Source organism: Leptodactylus fuscus, chromosome 1 (assembly GCF_031893055.1).
Source record: "Leptodactylus fuscus isolate aLepFus1 chromosome 1, aLepFus1.hap2, whole genome shotgun sequence".
In the NCBI taxonomy this organism is placed as follows: domain Eukaryota; kingdom Metazoa; phylum Chordata; class Amphibia; order Anura; family Leptodactylidae; genus Leptodactylus; species Leptodactylus fuscus.
Genome location: NC_134265.1, coordinates 209573833 through 209594020, shown reverse-complemented (window position 1 = coordinate 209594020; position 20188 = coordinate 209573833). Strand labels below are relative to the sequence as shown.

Here is a 20188-nt window from a genome sequence, read left to right as displayed (position 1 = left end):
GCTGCCGTTCACTGAAAGAAGAAGCAGGCTGCCCTTTCTTCAGGTGGATTCCACGGCTCAGTGAGCCGCGGCATCCGCCTGGTGGCAGCAACCTCCGGAGTTGGCCTATTCATTTGAGCCGATTCCAGGGGGGAAGCCGCAACCGCGACAGTTGTGGCAGGCGGGTTTTGACCCAAGAGTGACGTGGCTCACCGCGTCACTCTCAGTGGCAAAACCCGCTATACCACCCCCCCGTATGATCTAGCCCTTACCATTACCTGTAGCCATGCTGTCCTGGACGAGCTGATCTGCAGAGGTCCTGGTTGTTGTACCATCACAGATGTAATATTGATGGCTTATCCTAAGGACAGGCCATCAATATTAGAAAGATGGATAAATTCTTGAGGGTAAGTTCACACAGGGTTTTTTTGGATCAGAACCTGAGGCGGAGGCCACCTCAGGTTCCAATCCAAAAACCGGGGAGACATGACTGAAAGCCCCGATGCACTGCACCGGTATCCAGCCACACTCTCTGCTCCGGATTAGGCCCAAATGAATGGGCCTAGTCCGGAGGAGGGAGTGTCTTCAGGCTGATTTCAATGGGAGCCGTCTTTTTGTCAGGATTTTGAGGCAAATACGGCCTCAAAATCCTGACCAAAAAACTCTGTGTGAACTTAACACAGCGTCCCGTAGCAAAAAAGCGCTGCAGGAAAATCCCAGTTCAGTTTTCCCCCAGCGCTTTTTGCAGAAATTCCGCAGAGCTTTCCTCTGAGGACTTTCTGCTTCCTTTATACCTATAGGGACACTATAGGTGATTCTGTAGGTTTAAGTGACAAGCTGCGATTTCCAAAACCGCAACAGTTTTGGAAATTGCAGTGTGTCATCTGTGTGTATTTTTCTGCAATGTGTGGATGGGACTGCACACACTATATACCTACACACTGATAGATATACACTCATATATACTCACACATAATATATATATATATATTAATATATATACATTTATATAAATTCACTCACACATACAGGTATTGTATACTTATACAATCATACAGTACTCACACAGTATACAAGTCACATGCTTTAACCCTTAAGTACTATCATGGTGTCTATCATAATGATATGTGTATGGTAGTGGTGTATGATAGACACCATGATAGTCCTTAAGGGTTAAACAAATATAAACATATACATATTAATTACTACATTTACCAAAAAAGAAAAAAAAAAAAATATACTCACATTTATGAAGAAGGAAGTGCAGCACGGTTATAGACTCCTCCTGTCCCCACACTGTACGATGTGAGAGATAAGCGATGACTCACTGCTGGGAGGGGGAGGGGGAAGTCTTGGCTGCACAGAGAGTTGGAGGATCGCGATAGGGGAAGCTGCAGCTACTGCACAGGGGTCCTCAGTCCCAATGTATACTGTCCCTGTATTAATAGGGAAAGTATACCACGGGCAGGAGGCCTGGGAAACTGCCGGCAGCCGGCCATCTTTAAGAATTACAGTGCTGCCGGCAGCCTGGGGCCCTGAGGTTACAGATCCAGCCCCGGACCACTATCAGTCCTCGTTTTCTCAATGCAAATGCATTGGCCAGGGGCCTGAACTGGCCCCTGACATCCCGATCGGGCCCCTGGTCAATGCATCTGCATTGGGAAAAGGAGGACTGATAGTGAAGGCTCGGGGCCTACCGGGGGATTCCCTGGTTCCCTGGCAGGCCAGTCCGACCCTGGAAGGCTGCAAAAGATTAGACTGGGAAAGAGATTCACCTTCCAGCAAGACCATGACCCTAAACCAGAGGTGTAGCAGCTGCCACTGAATCTGTGGGGCGCAAACACCGATCTATTTAAAATGCATCCCTCAACTTATCTGTCTTGTAAACTGCAAGCCACTTCAGGCCTGAAATTTACAAGACACTGAGACCCACAGACGGATACAGTACAGGCAGATGCGGTGAAGCCATTGCGTCTCCTCTGCTGAAATATAGACGTCCTGTGCATGTACAGCGTGATCAAAAATAGGAGACAGCGGCAGCTCAATTCATCAGGATTGCAGGAAGATGAGTATAAGTTTTTTCTCTTTGTTTTTTAGCACATTTGTAGCTAATTTAATATATAAGGGGGAATTCTAACTATAAGGGCCCGTTCACATGGAGTAAACGCGTGTGAATTTTGGCAAAATACACGTGTAAAAATACAGTTGTAAAAATGTGAAAAAATGTAATTGAATTCAAGGGGAGCCTTATCTTTCCACGTGTATTTTTTACACGTGTATTTTGCCAAAATACACGCGCGTTTACTCCGTGTGAACGGGCCTTTTTGGGAGGATTCAATAGTGGGCATTAGGACGATAGGAGGTAATTTATATTACCAACTATAATGGAGCTTTATGAATATAGGGTGGGGGGTATTTATATAAGGGGCCATTATGAATATATGGAGGGGGTTATGAATATAAGGGGACATTATGGGGCATTATGAAAATAAGGGGGGAGTTATTGATGTAAGGGGTCATTAGTTGGCATTATAAATATAAGGGGGGGTATTTATTTAAGGGGTCATTACAGAGCATTATGAATATAAAGGAGGGTTATTTTTAAAATGGCCATTAGGGGGGCATCACTTATATTAGTGGTGCAGAATTTATGTCAGGGGGAATCAGGGGCATAACATAAGGGGGCAATTAATTTTATTAAGGTGACACTTGAGCTTTATGAAAGCTAAGGCCCCATGTAGCAGGTGGCAATCAAAAAGCGCCGCAGGAAAAGCGCTGGTGTGCAGAGTTTTCCTCTGTGGACTTTCTGCTTCCTTTATACCTATAGGGAAACAGCCAGCGTTTCCGTAGGTATATTTGGCATGCTGCGATTTACAAAATCGCAACCGTTTTGGAAATCGCAATATGTCTGCTGCACGTATTTTTCCACAATGTGTGGATGGGATTCACTACTGTACTAGAGATGAGCGAACACTATTCAAAACAGCCGTTTCGAATAGCATGCTCCCATAGAAATTTAAAAATACAGATTCCAAAAAATACAAAACGTGAATAGTCAGAAAAACCAAACGCACATAGTGATATAAAATAAACGCCAACGCGTTTCGAGGTTGTACTACCTCTTAGTTAAGTCAAGGTAAAGGGTTAACGAGTTTTCCACCTCATTTTTATTGATGATCTATCCTCATAAAAGGTCATCAATAAGAGATAAATGATTCCCCACAGATCATTTGTATGGCGAGATCATGGTATCTGTTTATATCACACGCTGTGTGTTTATAGTGGCCGTGTGATGTAATTACAATATTGTTACATAGATGTGTATAGGACGAGGCTGTAGTTACATTACATGGCCGCTATAAAATGACTGACACTGTGTAAACAGAGAAGGGGTCACGGCGCTTACACAGATACCACGGTTCATTGAAACAGTTGATTCTGGGGGTCTCAAGTATTGGAACACCACTAATTTTTTTACCTTTTAATTAGGAAACACCTGGGGCATTATTAATAAGGACACTATTTAAAAGGACTGCACAGGGAAATTATTCATTTAACGTTACACTTGGGGGTATTATTTATTATGGAGGTTATATCATATATGTTATAATTGGGGGTAGCAGCAGGATGGCTGTGCAGGTGAGGACAATGTGGGTCAGGTGCTGGGAAAAGTGAGGAGCCATAGATGCAAACTTTACAGAGACTGGAAGAAGTGGTCCTGGCCGTCCAGATGAAAAAGATTGGGAATGTGAACGATTAGGCAGATCTGTCACCTGTAAGTCACTAAATGTTACTGCATTGTATTGTATTTACCTAAATCATCTGCAGAACCCTGTGTAGAGCCAATATATACCAGCTTTCGGTCATTGGACAGTGATAACATTGGTAATATCAGTATACCTACGTTTGGGGCCCACTTGGACATGCTCACCTCACGTGCTGAACCCCCTAGTTACGCCTCTACCCTAAACATACAGCCAGAGCTACAGCGGAATGGTTTAGATTAAATAATATTCATGTGTTAGAATGAGGCTTCAGGTTGAAGATGGTATTATTCTATTCAAAATGACCCGTAGAAAAAAAGATAAATGAAAATTACAAATTACATGATAAATGTTAAAATATTTAATGTAATGTATACCTGACAGTAAATGCTGTAAAAACCAAACCTATCAAAAATTGTAGGAGCAGCTGTAGAATAAGTGTAAAAACTACATTTTATCCCACAAAATATATATATATATATATATAATATATATATATATATATATATATATATATATATATATATATATGAAGAGCTCAACGGAAAAATGGCCTAAGTCCAAAAATCAATATTGTGAGAAAAACGAAATTTAAAGTTTTAGCCTAAAGCAAATGGGCATTATTGTGGAATATATCTATCCAATGAAATCAGCTAATGAACACCGTTAATCCTAATCATAAATTGTATTATTTATTAAAAAAATTGCAGCTTCATGTATAAATATTATTTATTTAATATTATTAATTAATTACTACTATTATTAAACGATGAAGAATAATAATTACCTGCCTCCCTTTTCGGCGCTAAATATGTGCAAAAGTCGATTTAGAGCCTTTTAAACAATAAGACAAAGTTTTTACACTAATATAAACAACAGACCGGAAGTCACGATTTCAATGAAAAAATGACCAACGAGAGTGAAGTAAGTAAGTTTGTATTGGACTTAGGCCATTATTCCATTGAATGTAAATTCTTCTGCATTGAAATATATGGACTTAGGTCATTAATCCTAAGTACCTTGTAAACCCAATGCATAGAACGAGGTACAAAGAAGCTTTCTAGGTAATAATTTGAAATATGACAAAATGTGGACTTAGGCCATTTTTCCGTTGAGCTCTTCATATATATATATATATATATATATATATATATATATATATATATATATATATATATATATAAAAGAAGAAAACTGGTGAAACAAAGAGGGGGGGGTGGTATTTTTACTGCTTCTTTAGGCTAAAAATAGTTATTGCACTAAGGGGTTAAAACGCAAATAAGCCAGCTTAGTTATGCTCAAATTATTTTTATTTGAAATATAAATTTCAAATCTACAGTAAAAAAGTGACACTTTTGTTAGGAGGTCAATTATATAAAAATGAATCAGAGGTCTCTACATAGAAATACACTATTAGTCATAACAAAGGATACAATAAAACGGAAACCTGATTATCCATCTCCTGTTGTGTAGATGAGAATAGCTTAGTGTTATATTATATAGTGTTTATTTCTTAATGCTGAGGCACCACATTGTGGAAACAGCATTATTTGTTGCAGATTTGGCTGAGGTTTTTTGAGCGAAGTCAGGAATGTATTTAACATAAGGAAAGCTTTCTTTATATTTTCCACTCCTGATTTTGGCTGAAAAAAAACGCAGCAAAATCTGCAACAAAAAAACGCTGCATATGCACAACATGGACCTTAGCCAAAATGAAGTAAGGTTTCCAATTTTTACTTTTCTAGTGTTTTGATGATAAATTCCACTATCATCCTGATATTATGATATGTAGTCCATAGGCACAGCTGCCATAAGGCTAGTAAGGTTTCAAGGTGATGTCCATGTATAAAAAGCATCTGTGACGCAAAACAATAATGAGAAAAATAGCAGTTCCTTATGCAGTATTAACTTCTCATGCTATTCCAAGCTAAACAGAAAAGAAATCGAGCCATAGTTCACGTACATAGAAAGTTCAGTACTCTAAAAGCACATTCAAGCCTTCTCTCCAATAAGCATATGGAATCATATAAAACATAACAGTATATAACATCTAATCTGGTTTGATCATTCTTTAGCTGCATCTTCATTGGCCTTTGGAACATTTGCTTTAGACTTGCGTAGACTTGTTCCCTTTGTAATAAGATCAGCATAACCTTCCTTATGTGAAAAAGCATAGCTGGATCTGCGATTCACACTCGCTCTTCTGAAGGGTGTTGTCATTGCAACTGTGTGCACCTCAGATTGTCTCTCTGCCCCATAGGCATTTCTCTGTAGATAGAAACCATATTTGCAGGTATGTTAGTTTCATATTCTAGCATAATGACTAACAATAAAACTTCTTACTAGTCTACAGTTCTGGTCTCAGCAAGATTAATGGTTATCATAATAAATAATGCATTCACAACTATAATAGTGTATTTAGTGTCATGTTTCTTGTCCCATCAGTTAGAAAAAGTAGAGAACTGAATTTTCTGGTTGCTTCTGGTAAAACCATAATGTTTTAACACACACATGGAAGCAAGCTGCATTTTTTGAGCCAAAGCCAAACGTTCCAAATGGAATATGAAATATATAGGAAGTTCTTCTCACATTTGCCTAATCTACTGATATTTTTTTTCCAAATTATGGAAACAATATTGGGTACTATTCCGTTATCGGGCCAGCAGCAGCGCAGTTCAGCAGCAGCTTTCGGGACAGCAGTTCAGCAGCGGGAATTACAATGACATCCGAGGACTGCTGGCCCGATGCTTGTGCCCAGTAACCAGTACATCGATGACCCCCCTCCCCCATCCTTCTCCTCCTGCCAGTGCTGCCCCCCAGCTCTCCTTACATCTTCCCCGTACCCTCTCCCCGCCACACGACTAGGCCTCACCTCAGCGCTAGTACCGAGACCGAAAGGAAAGACACCGGGGCTCAATCCAGGCCCTGACAAGAAACACGCCGACTATAGGAACGGTGAGCTACAGCGAGCCGGAGGGACAAACTTTCTGCAGCGTCCGGCGGCTATCTAGTAGCATTCATTGCTCAAGATTTACGGTGAGGCCTATTACAGGGAGAGGGTACGGGGCAGATGTAAGAAGAGCTGGGGGGCAGCACTGGAAGGAAGAGGAGGATGAGGGCATCGATCGATGTACTGCCTACTACACACAAGCACGGCCTCTATCATCGGGCCAGCATCGGCTTAGTCATGTGGCGGGGAGAGGGTACGGGGTAGATGTAAGGAGAGCTGGGGGGCAGCACTGGAAGGAGGAGGAGATGGAGGGGGGGTCATTGATGTACTGGCTACTGGGCACAAGCATCGGGCCAGCAGTCCTCGGATGTCATTGTAATTCCCGCTGCTGAACTGAACTGCTGTCCCGAAAGCTGGTGCTGAAATGCGCTGCTGCTGGCCCGATAACGGAATAGTACCCAATATTGTGCTATTTGGCTAATAGACCATAAAATAGAACATATCAGAGTCATAGTGTCGTTATTTATTCACTGGGTCATGCCATGGTGCATTGCCACTAGAGATGAGTGAACACTGTTCGGAACAGTCGTTCCGAACAGCACGCTCACAGCACGCTCCCATAGAAATGAATGGAAGCGGCCGGCACGCGGGGGGTTAAGCGACCGGCCGCCGGCAAAGCCAGGTGCTTCCATTCATTTCTATGGGAGCGTGCTGTTCGGATCGGCTGATCCGAACAGTGTTCGCTCATCTCTAATTGTCACCCATGGCACAATGCCCAAACATCACAAAGGTTACACCTTTGCTGATTCTACTTAAGGCAAACACAGGAGGTTAGAATATTGTGCGCAATTTTGGGCCACGATATACAAGAAAGACATAAGTGAACTTGAAAAAGTGCAAATGTCACTTTATAAATCTATAAAACTATAGACAAAATACCAGTACTCATGCTCATGGCAGCTGCAGACAGACAGGATTTCTGCTTTAGACCTGTATCATACAGCTGTTTTTGTTGTTTTGGTCAGAACAACAGAAAACAAAATTGACAGACTGATAAAATCAGAACACTTGCATGTATGTATCCGTTATCACTGAGTGCCATGCTAAACAGATTGAAAAAACAAAATATCCCTACTGTCTGCTTTTAGTTTTCCCAAATGTAAGGAAAGTCCAGCTTATTTTTTTATTTTTGTTCCAAATTTATTGCACATCACATAGCATGTCTAATAAAATTTCTTAAAAACCTCAATGAACATTTCTAGACTATTGTAACATTTGGTTGCTGTAAAGCATGCAGAGCTAAATGTAACAGGTAAGAAGGATGTAACTGATATGATGTAATATGTGATATGATGATCAGAAAGTAAAAACAGATAGGAATACTGTTGATACTGTTGACATCTTGACTTGTCTGAATTGTATAAATACCATCTGCAATACTTACATGGTGGACTCGATTATTGCCAAGCAAACTGGTGACAAAACTGGCAAGAAGAGATGGTATAATGCTTATTCCGACCGCCAGCAAAATTATGAGCCAAATGTATCCATGACATAATGTATTTTTAGCTGCATCTGAAAGAAATTATTTATTTAATCCACAGTACAATACTTTATATTTATCAACATTATCTGCTTCTATAGTTGCCAACATGTAATTGTTTTTGGTTAGCATGGTTTGCTGGGGCATGGCTTAATATGGGCATGTCTTTGATAAGGGATGGCTTGTTACAGGCAGGGTTTGCTAGAATAAACCTTTTTTCCCTTGCTCCCTTATAGTGAGGACAGTATAACGCAGTGGTTCTCAACCTTTCTAATGCCGTGACACCGCAATACAGTTTCTCATGTTGTGGTGACCCAATTCAGTTTGGAATGTGCGTCCATACCGGCGTGTGTTCCAGCTGAATAGCGCTGCTGCAGACAGTAGCGTGGCTTCTGAGTGGCTAAAGCCATTGGAAATATGTATTTTCTGATGGCTTTAGGCATACCTCCCAACTTTTGAAGATTAGAAAGAGGGAAAAAATATGCGTCGCGCCGCAGCGAATTTAGCTCCGCCCATTTTTATGTCCCACCGACCGGGACGGTTGGGAGGTATGCTTTAGGCGACCCCTGTGTTTTGGTCATTCGACCCCCGCCGGGGTCGCGATCCACAGGTTGAGAACTGCTGGTATAGAGGGAAGGTCTTACCTGCAGCAGTGATCTTTGACACCATTGGTCTGGATAACCTCTTCAATCAAAAGGTCTAAAAGGTCAAAAGGTCTATTCTGGCAAACCCTGTGACTTTTGTGGAAAAGTATTTCAAAGACAAAATTCAGACTCATGACAAGATGCCAATATGCAGGCCCCAGATAAGGGCACAGAAAATTAATTCAGCCTCCAAACCAAACACCTTAGATGAGCATGCATACAATTTTTTTTTCTTTTTTTCGGCCCATTCAGGTCCCCAGTTGAGTCACACTTAGCAGTAAGATTCACTTAACTATTAAGATCATGATTTTGCAGTCCATTTGTTGAACATGTATTTGTGAACAAAATAGCTATACAAATGTTGCTTACTACACTTTTATGAACTTCAAAAAAATTATTCCATGACAGATATATTTTCCCTGCAGCGCCTTTCACAGAAAATCTGCAGACGTTCTGCTTCCATTATACCTATACGGAAACCGTCAGCATTTCCGCGTGTATAATTCACATACTGCAATTTCCAAAAATCACTACAGTTGTGGAAATCACAGTATATGCGCTGCAGGTATTTTTCTGCAATGTGCAAATGGGATTTGCTAAAAGGATAGGTCATTAATATCAGATCGGTGAGGGTCTAACGTCCAGCATGCCCGCCAATCAGATATTCTCAGTAGCTGAATGGAAAAGGAAGCAGACAGTTCTCTTCTTTGTGTAGTGACTGAACTGAGTCATTGCAACTTAGTCAAGTGCATTCAAGTGCAGTGATGTGGTCTGTCCACTACAAAGAGAACAGTGCCACCTGCTTCTTGCCCCTATTGTCTATTAATTCCTGAAAACAGCTAATTGATGGGGGTTTTGAGGACCATAACAGAGATGAGACTTTGGCAGACATGTCCAGGAGATTCAGTAAACCAGTAAATCACGGGCGCAAAATAATGCGGCGTTTACGTGCCACATCACGCGGCACGTTACTCCGTGTGAACTCCCCCTAACATTAATAATCTCTCTCACAGGTCACTTTTAATCTTTCCTTTAATTATGTTGTGTTGTATAGTTTTGCTTGTGTGAGAATGAAGTGGGAGGAGGAACTGTATGTGGTAGGAGTACATTTGCGGTGACAATAAGACATGGAAAACCAGATTAAAGCTATTGCAGAAGCAAAAAGGTGAGTCTAGTGTTCAAGTGTTCCCTCTCCTGACTCATGACCTCTGAGTCCCCTGGAGTCAGACCATACTTCTGTACTTCTGCACAAATATAGTGTCTAAAGTGTGCAAGATTTTAAATGTGACCTTTGTTTCCTAGGGGTGGATTTGTGGACCCCAATGCAAGATGACCACATCATCGCGTGTAGGCTATTGATTACGAAGTTAGGCGCCGTTTGCGCATGCGTACACTTCATCCCATTGAACTGAATAACGCCGGTCCATACACCTCCTTTGCACAGGCGCAGAAGTAAAACCACAATAATCCAATCTAGAACTAATATTAGCAGAATATTACAGCCGTGCCAGCCTAGTTGTTACAGTTCTATCCTATATTAGAGCTGATGTATGGTTTTGTCTTCTGTTCTCCTCCCCAGGAGATATTGGTGCTATGCACTATGACTGCATTTATTATCTGATGTTTTTCAGTTTTCATATGTTGTATATATATATATATATATATATATATATATATATATATATATATATATATACACTGTTGAACACATTATTTTTTGGTTTTTTCTCTACAACAGATTTTGACATTAACGCCTTCCCGCCGATGGCACTTTTTGACTTCCTGACCAAGCTCGATTTTTCAAAACTGACATGTGTCACTTTATGTGGCAATAACTTTGGAACGCTTTGACTTACCAAAGTGATTTTAAGATAGTTTTTTTGTAACACATTGTACTTCATGTTAGTGGTAAATTTTGGTTGATATGTTTTGTGTTTAATTATGAAAAAATTGGAAATTTGGTGGAAATTTTGAAAAATATGCATTTTATAAAGTTTGAAATGATGTACATTACATACAGATAGTCAGACCGCCAAAATTACATCATAAATCTCATGTCCCAGATCTCTGCTTTATGTCGGCATCAAACTTTAGGCGCCCTTTTAATTTTTACGGACATTATAAGATTTACAAGTGAAACAACAATATTCAAAATTTTCAAGAAATTTCCAAAACCCATTTTTTAAAGGGCCTAATCCAGTTATGAAGGCGTTTTGAAAGACCCTTGTATTAAAGCCCCCCATAAATCACCCCATTTTCAAAACTGCACCCCTTAAATAAGCCAAAACAACATATACCTAGTAGTTTAACCCTATAAGTGCTTAACAGGAATTAATACAAAATGGAGGTGAAATTTTCAAATTTGAATTTATTTTACTAATATTTTCGTTTAGCCCTAGAATTTGCACATTCACAAGGGGTTAAAGGAGAAAACGCATCCCACAATTTGTTAGGCAAGTTCTCCTGACTACCATAGTACCCCACTTGTGGGTGTAAACTAATATATGGACGCACTGCGAGACGCAGAAGGGAAGGCGCGCCAAGGAGCTTTTAGAGGGCAGATCTGGCTGTGAGCAGTTTCAGGCACCATGTCAGGCACAAAGACTTTGAGGAGTCAAAACAGTGGAAACCTCTAGAAAGTGACCCCATTTTGAAAACCGCACCCCTCAAAGAATTTATCATGTGATGTAGTGAGCATTAGTAACCCCGAAGTGAATACGTAAGCTGTGCGGAGTAAATTGGGTACACCAAATCCCATTCTATTTTCCCACCAGCTCCTATGACACGGATGGGGAAGAGGGGCATTCTGGGGGATCAGCGCTGCTGTATTATCTCTCATAAGCTCCAAATATGGGGAGTCCCCTGAAAACGTTCGCACAGCTTACACATTTCCTTCTAGTCACAGCCACTTATGTCCTAATGATTTGGCGACTTTTAGGGTTTTTGTCTTCACATTGTACAAGCTAGATTTTTATTTTTATCTTCTGGCAATGTGGCCATATGAGGGCTTGATGTTTGCGGTATTTGATGTACTTTTCAATGCCACCATTTTGGGGTGTCTGTAACTTATTGACTACATTTTATTAACTCTTTCTGGGTGGGATGTAAAAGGAAACATCAATTCTGGCATTGCTTTTTAGCATTTTTTTTTTTCCCGTGCAGCGTACAGCATAGGTAACATGTTACCTTTATTCTGCGGGTCGGTACGGTTACGGCGATACCTCATTTATATTATTTTTTAATGCTTTGCTATTTGTTCAGAATAAAATTCAATTTAGGGAAAAAAATCTATTATTTTTGCATCGCCATCTTCTGAAAGGCATAACATTTTTATTTTTCGCTAGACAGAGCTAGTTGAGGGCTTATTTTTTGTGGGAACACCTCTTCTTTTTATTGGTACCATTTTGGTTTTCATCTGACCATTTGATTACTTTTTATTGAACATTTTGTAAGGGAAAGGTGGTGAATAATCATTATTTTGTGCGGTTTTCTAGTTTTTCTTTTTACGCCGTTCGCCGTTCGGGTTAAATAATGTTTTAATTCTATTGTTCAGGTTATTACGGACGCAGCAATACCAAATATGTAATGTTTTTTTCTATTTTTCTTTATTTTACATAATAAAACATTTTATATGGGGAAAATGGGATTTTTGGGGCTTTATTTATTCCTAATTTATTTTAAACTTATTTAAACATTTTTATTTTTACTTTTTTTTCACTTTTTTTTTCTGTCCCCATGGGGGATTGAAGTAGTGATCGGCTGATCACCGCTTCACTACATATACACTGCAATACACGTGTTACACGTGTATTGCATTGTATAGGAAGCTGTCAGCCTGTGTGGACGCACAGGCTGACAGCTTCCTTTTTAGGCAGGATCAACCAGGTACATGAAGGGGGTAAGTGATGGGGCAGACCCGGGGTCACTGATCAGACCCCGGGCTGCCCCCTTCGAACACCGGCACCCCCCGAAACCCCGGCACTATTTTAAAACGAAACCCCGGAGGTGCCGGCGGTCATGTTGACCGCCGGCATATCAGGGGTTAATACCCGCAATCGGACCCGGTTCCGACCGCGGGTGTCACGGGGCATTGTCAGCCGTGTATTACGGCTGACACCCGCAGTGCATGGTGCGCACACAGTTTCTGTGTGCGCACCATGCATCCGCAGTAAAAGTACAGCGGTTTGCGGGAAGCCCTTCCCGGCAGCGCCGTACTATTACGGCGAATGTCGGGAAGGGGTTAAAGGGGTTGTCCCATCTCAAGGATCCTATCTATAGTTCTAGATTATGTGGATTTAAGACTTTTCCTAAATACATTGCTTCAGCAAAAATATTAGTCACGTTATTGTTTACACTGCGTTTCCATAACCATGGACCTGGGGATGATCTTATCTCTCCACCCAGGACAAATGACATAGCTCCCTGCTCTCATGAGGGGAGGGGGAGCTGAGTACTCAGGACTCGGGAGCAAGCTTGTATTTCTGAGCTGTTTATCTCCCTCTTTCAGTTATTAGTCTGCTAATTGAATTTTGCTGGTAAGGGCTGAAACAGGGAGTCTGTTACCTCTGTGTGTAAACACAGACCTAAAAGTGAGCATATTGCAAGCTGACTCTTGGTCCTGTAGCATGTATTATTGGGATTCTCATCACCTATCAAATCCAGCACTGCTACATCAGCTTCATATTATGCATCTTGCAATGATACTGTGCTAATTTATTTACAACCATCCCTCATTACTGACTGCAAACATGTACTGCTATGAAGAGAGCTAGCAGAACTTTGTCTGGGAGACAGCAAGTGAAACCCCGCCCACCAATTTATCGAGAAAACCAGGAAGTGAACAGAGCATACAGCCTGCAAGTTGGTGAACAGGCGTGTTGGGAATACCTCATTAGCAGTGCTACCTGTTATATCCATGAGTGCATGCTGGGTCACACTTCCTTGCTCATTGTAATCCTAACCCTGTGTACTAATGGTACTAAAAATTTCTCTCTTAATTCTAGGGGCCTGAATAGCCCATACAAAGTAGTTCATTATGGAGAGAGGTTTTGCAGCTGCGCTGCGATGTGTTGATAGTCCAGGAGATCCATTTCCATGCTGATATGGCAGTGAGAGGGATTACAGATTCTTCTCCCCATCATTCCTACTCTACAGTTGACTTCTTCCTTAACTCAGGTCCCACTTTATCACAAATTAATTCTACCGACCGACTAGCACAGTGGGTACTGCCCGCAAAGGCTTACAATCTATGAGGAAGGGGGATAGAGACAGAAGGAGAGGGGGGACACTGTACAGATGGCAGTGCGGTGATAGTGTTATTGGAGGGTGTAGGCCTTCCTGAATAGGTGAGTCTTCAGGGCCTTCTTGAAGCCTATGATTGTGAGGGTCAGTCTTATGTGTCTTGGTAAGGAGTTCCAGAGTATGGGGGGATGCACAGGAGAAATCTTGGAGACGGTTGTGTGAGGAGCGGATGAGAGCAGAGCGGAGTAGGAGGTCATTGGAGGATCTGAGATTACGTGTGGGCAGGTAGCGGGAGATTAGTTTGGAGATATATGGAGAGGACAGGTTGTGGATCGCTTTGTATGTTAACTGAATTCGCTAGGCTATGGGTAGCCAGTGGAGGGACTGGCAGAGGGGAGCAGCCAATGAAGGGTGAGGTGAATTAAGCGAGCAGGGCAGTTTAAGGTGGACTGGAGGGGTTAGATGGCCAATTCCACCAGCTCTCTGTGGCTGGTAGTTCCAGCAGCCTGTGCTTGAACCTCTCTCTCGCCCATTTAGTGTCAGTCTCTTACTCTCTCAATATGGAAGGATACCCTGCTCCTCATGTGGCTCAGGCAGAGTCAAAACTTTGAGGCCCTTTCACCACTTATCCTAAGGCTTTTGAGATGAAATTCTTTAGTTCCAAACCTGTCTCTTTCTTTCTAGGAAACAGTTTATTCCCTGTCTCAGGGCTGCAGTGCATTTGCAGTAGGTCATCTGTAGCACCACAGTCTAGCAATCTTTCTACTCAGAATCTGTCAGAAGACTCTGGGTCTCCTTCCACACTTCAGATCCTGATGGTTGAATTCAACCAACGCTCATGTAGCGCCCCGCAGAGTGGGTCAATACAAATGTCATCTTATGTGATCTACACTGTGTACTGTGAAGGTATAGTGAGATCCAGTCACCCTGTTAGCATACATAAAGTTCCACAGCCATTATCTCTTTAAGAAAAGGGGTGGAGCTACAGACTGGTAGAGGGTCTCTCTCTTTTCAGTTCCAGATCAGGAGTGTGCAGGAGAGTGCAGGAGAGAGGAGAGGTGTGTGGAGGTGCAGTGTGTGCTGCAAGCCTCATGGTGTGATAGAACAGCACAGGAGGCCGGAGACCTGCAGAGGTGAGATGAGACCTCACAGGCACGGAGCTGCAGTTATAGGACCATCAATTCCTAAATAGTGTGAGAAACACTAAAAACATTGAGAAACTCACTGGACTGAGGCCTAGTGAATGCAAGATTCCTGGAGGCTCAGTAACATACAGAGTTGGGGTGAGTGCATCCAGCATCCCAAAGAATTCGCGTTACCTGCTGTCCAGAAGGGGGATCTACCCAGTTGTAATTAACCTTTGAGCTCCTGGAACCCAGGACCAGAGGAAACCTATTAAAGAGTTTGAGCAGCAGTGGAAGGCTGAATCATACTAGTGGTAAAAGGGAAGACTGGCATCTCACTATACTGGAGCAAGGTGAATCCTCCTGTAACATCTGTTATCTCCTGCTGACTACAGAAGTAAACTGTAAGTGTTTGGTTAACCCCTGTCTGGACCGTATTCTTTCATCAACCCTCTGTTACTCCTCCTGGAAATCATCCCTTCCTTACCTTCCTTACCATCATCTGGCCCTGGGACCTGCCCTGGTTGGGGAGGGTATAACATCTGGCACTGCATCACCACCTATTCCCAGAGGCCCTATCTACAGTGCCCGGCTTCACCTCAAGCCGAAACCCCAACTGGCGTCACGACAAACTTTTATTTTTCTTTCATCCATTTTTGCTTAAAACTCCCCTTTTTCAAGGCGCTGCCGCCCCCGGTGTCGGGCCTGCTCGCACCGTGAATCTACATAGGCCGAGCCGGGGCGACTCACTCAATTTCCCTAGACAGTGGATCAGCCCATTTATATGAACAAATACAAGTTACCTATAACACACAAAACATAGCATTTGCAATACAAATACAATACATGTGATTTTGCAGTATTCACTGTATTTTTGCGAATATTTGAGGTTAGGATGACTATCTTTTTGCAAATTTTCAATGGTAAAACAACAAAAAAAAATTTACCATATGGGATAAATATTTTTATAGCTTAGCATATACAGACATGGGGACACCTAATGTGTTTATGTTTATTTTGGTTTACTAATTTGTATATGTGATCTGGTGAAAGAGGAAGATTCAAATTTTATATTTTTTTAGATTTTTCAAAACTTTTAAATTTTTACTAAATGTTCTTTTTAGACCTAATAGCAAACTACAGCCCTATTGTTTTGTAAAAACAACCAAGCTTTATTAAAACACATTAAAAACAAAGTGGGGTGCACATTCATAAAACACAGAAGACGCTGGCATGTTTTGAACCCATTGAAGGGTTCTTAATCATACCTAGTATGTAAACAGAAAATACACACAGTTTGTAAGGGAATTGTTAGAGGAGCAATTCCCAGTAGGAGCTGGCGAACCATGGGGGGAGGGCACAACAAGACATTGAGCCCTAAGCTGAACCCACCGCTGCCCCTACCTGCTTGCCTCACTGCCCTAGGCAGCAGAGTACAACTGGTCAACAAGCCCTTCCTATATATAAGTGACAACACAGAACGCAGACAAGATAAACAACAACAAAGGGAAGTCAGCTACCCAAGGCGCTGCTGTGGAAAAGGACGTTCCTGACTGACTGTCAGAAACGCCCTTCTGACTGTAAAGAGCTACGGTACCGGGACCGATAGCGCTTTACCCGGGGCACAGATCGGGAAAGCTGACAGTGCACTGAATTCAGCGCACTGTCAGCTTTCCAGCAGTATATAGAACTGCCTGTGCCCATTCTGATGAAAGGTCCTCTTTAAGAATTTCTGCCGGATGCCAGTCGAGGCTTTTGATCACCTGGATGGTATCTTCTCAGAGCATTTATCTTCTAATTTTGTTCACAAAACAGTCTGTCCATGGCCTGAACCATACATGTCCTGGAACCCAAACCAGATGAGGCACAGATTGCTATTTGTGTGAGATTTTCACTGACCCAAACGCTAGAATGAACGTTAATATGCACTCTTGAATTTACAGACATATTTTGACTCTATTTTCTACTGGCTGTTCACACAACTGCAAAACCTACAGATCCCCTTATTTCATTTTCAATTGGCGAATTGTAATTTCAGATAATACAATGAACTTAAATATGGTTATGAAAATAAAGGTATGAAAATATGTCTTTACATGTTACAATTTTTTGTTTTCTCTTTCTCTTACAAATTGTTGGCAACTGCTCTTGTCAAGAATACCTCTGAGTCACCGTTAGCCCTTCAGGGGGCTCTGTGCATCTCATGTCACGTCACTGATGCTGAACAGTGTCAGGACATCGCTGACTATGATATGCAATACATGGAGTACCCTGTTGGGTTGAAGGAGAAGTGAAGGTGCCTGTGGACAGGGCGGGCATCAGTAAGTAGGGCTGCAGGCCCGCGGAAAGAGTATTTATTGGGCGAACCTAGTGAGATTCGCCCAATAAAAACTGTGGGCTCTATTCAGACCCTGGAGTAAAATGATTGCAAATTCTGCTTCAAATTTTGTGTCACAATAAGTGTCCTTTAATAGCACAACCCCTTTAATGAAAGATCTAATGGAATAAACCAGAGTGCTGTGAATGGAAGTGAAGGTTTTTTCTGGTCTATAAATTTACAAAATTACATCTGGATAAACTGAATTTGTAAAATCCTGTTTGTTTTAATCAGGTATAGTGTAAATACCTATTGATATATAAGCTGGGTAACAGAAGATTAACCAAGGAGACAGCCACACACCTCACAGCCATCCCCAAAATGGCAGACAAAGCTGCCATTGTGATACGTTTCTGAATATTTGCTCTGTGTTGACTGCTTTACAGAACTTGATATCCAGGGCTGTGGAGTTGGTAGAAGGTAGTTGGTAAAGGACTAGTGATTAAATTCCTATGAACCTGCAACAAGCTCTGCATCTAATAAATTATTATTAGATAATTGTATAACTTAATTTAAAAGAATTAACCATTTTATTTTGTAATTTCTCTTAACTCCAACTCCACAGCCCTGGTAGTGTTAACCGCGGACATTGACATATGTCATGGGACCCAATCCGAGAATGTGCCATTAATGACCACCCTTTGATATCCATAAGCTATTAACCCAAGTACACATTTTCCCCTGTTTTGGGACATTTGCCAGACTTTTCTGCCCTATCAGAGGTCTCCATAACTATGTCTCTTTGCTTCATTTATTATCTCTGTCTATAAGAGTCTTTTTGCTGTAACCTCACTTCTAAATAAACTTTCAACTGCTTTATTCACCTGAGAGGTTTATCTCTTGGTTCTGTGTTAAAGTTTTTCAAAAGCTGGAACAATATCAAACACCTTGGAAAAGTGCAGATAAAACATTAGAATTATATATTATTAGAATTTATACATTGTGACCATAGTTAAAGGCAGTAGGTCAGGGGTCGGGAACCTATCCCTCGCGAGTCAGATGTGGCTCTTCTGATGGCTGCATCTTGCTTGCACGCTGCGGGCCCCACAGGCACTATTATACTTGGAGGTCTTTTCGGATCCCCGAGTATAATGATCGGAGGCCCAGGAGAGGTGAGGGAACATAAAAAACAGTGTTACATACCTCTCTGGGCAGGCTTTGGGCCTACTTGTGTGATGTCCCAGATGTCACATGACCGGGGCCTGCGTCCATATGCGTCCTGGATGTCATTGAAGATGGCCGACGGCGGAGAGTGCAGCAGAGCCATAGAGAGGTAAGTAACAGTGTTTTTTAATGTTTTTATCCCCCCTGGGTCTCCGATTATTATACTCTGGGGTCTACAATGGAGCATACTACTGTGTGCAGGGGCCACTAAAGGGCATAATAGTGCATGCAGGAATGCACGCGGGGGGTTGGTGGTATTATGGCTCTCTCGGAATGACATTTCAAAATATGTGGCGTTTATGGCTCTCTCAGCCAAAAAGGTTCCCGACCCCTGCAGTAGGTCATGCATTATTTTAAAATAAAATAGTAATTAATATTAATTCCTTACTTAGAAACTGTTGGTTGGTATAGGGGATATGTTTTGTGAAAAATTAATGATGTGATTAGTAAAGGATAAGTTTCTTACCTGGAAACATAAAGATAGTTGGATAAAATCTGAAGAATGGACTTGACTGAGTGATAAGAGTCAACAAAAAATAAATTATTGGGCTGAGCATGAATGCCAGTACTGACACCAGAGTCCAGTAGGATATTTCAAAAACAATCTGTAGATTGTAAGGAAATTATCATAAATTTCAAAACAAAAATAGAACTTTATTACTGTGACATTTAGTACATATAAGCATAAACTTGTCTGTACCGCTGATATATCCAAGATGGAAACATCACCTGCTCAACAAACTTATAAAAGTATTTTTTCCATAAGGTGAAACGCTGTTTTTTTCAATTTTGTCTCTGTTAAAATTTAAAAAGTGATCAAAGCAATAGACATTCCATAAAAGGTAAAACTAAAAATTGTACATGGCCCCACAAAAAAAAGACACCCTATGCATCCCTGTACATGGAAATATAAAAAAGTTGTAAGTGTCAGAATATAACAACTTTATGAAAAGCATTTTTTGCTAAGTTTTAGATTTCTGTTAATGTGCTAAAATGTTAATAAAACTATATAAATTTGGTATCCCCAGAACTGTACTGAAACACAGAATACAGGGGACATGTCATTTTGACTACAGAGTGAATGCCATAAAAACGAAGCCTGTAAGAAAGTCGCACAAATAAACGTTTTCTCCATTTCTACCTCGTTATGAATTTTTGTTAGCATTCATTGTACAGAATATTAAATGGCATCATTATGAAGAACAATTTGTCCTGCAAACATTCAACATTCAACAATGGCTTTGTCAATGAAAACATTAAGTTATCCAGTTTGGAAGGCGGGAAGTCAAAAATAAAAACAGAGATATCACAGGCAGGAGTTAATAATTTTTTCATTAGGCATGTTTTTTTTCTTCTACCAAGATTTTTCTTTCCTTACATATGTATGATATATAGAGAAATC

At 41.2% G+C, this 20188-nt stretch overlaps 1 protein-coding gene across 1 annotated transcript in view; it reads right to left on the bottom strand.

Moving 5' to 3' along the window:
* Nucleotides 1–5737: 5737 nt before the first annotated feature.
* LOC142214095 (phospholipid-transporting ATPase IK-like) overlaps nt 5738–20188 on the bottom strand; it is a 164883-nt gene continuing 150432 nt past the window's right edge. Inside the window, exons 26-28 of the mRNA XM_075282847.1 lie at nt 19253–19391; nt 8138–8268; nt 5738–6011 (exon numbers count right to left, since the gene is read on the bottom strand). Coding sequence (XP_075138948.1) covers nt 5808–6011; nt 8138–8268; nt 19253–19391 — 474 coding nt within the window. The 3' untranslated portion in view covers nt 5738–5807. The remainder of the gene's footprint in view (nt 6012–8137; nt 8269–19252; nt 19392–20188) is intronic.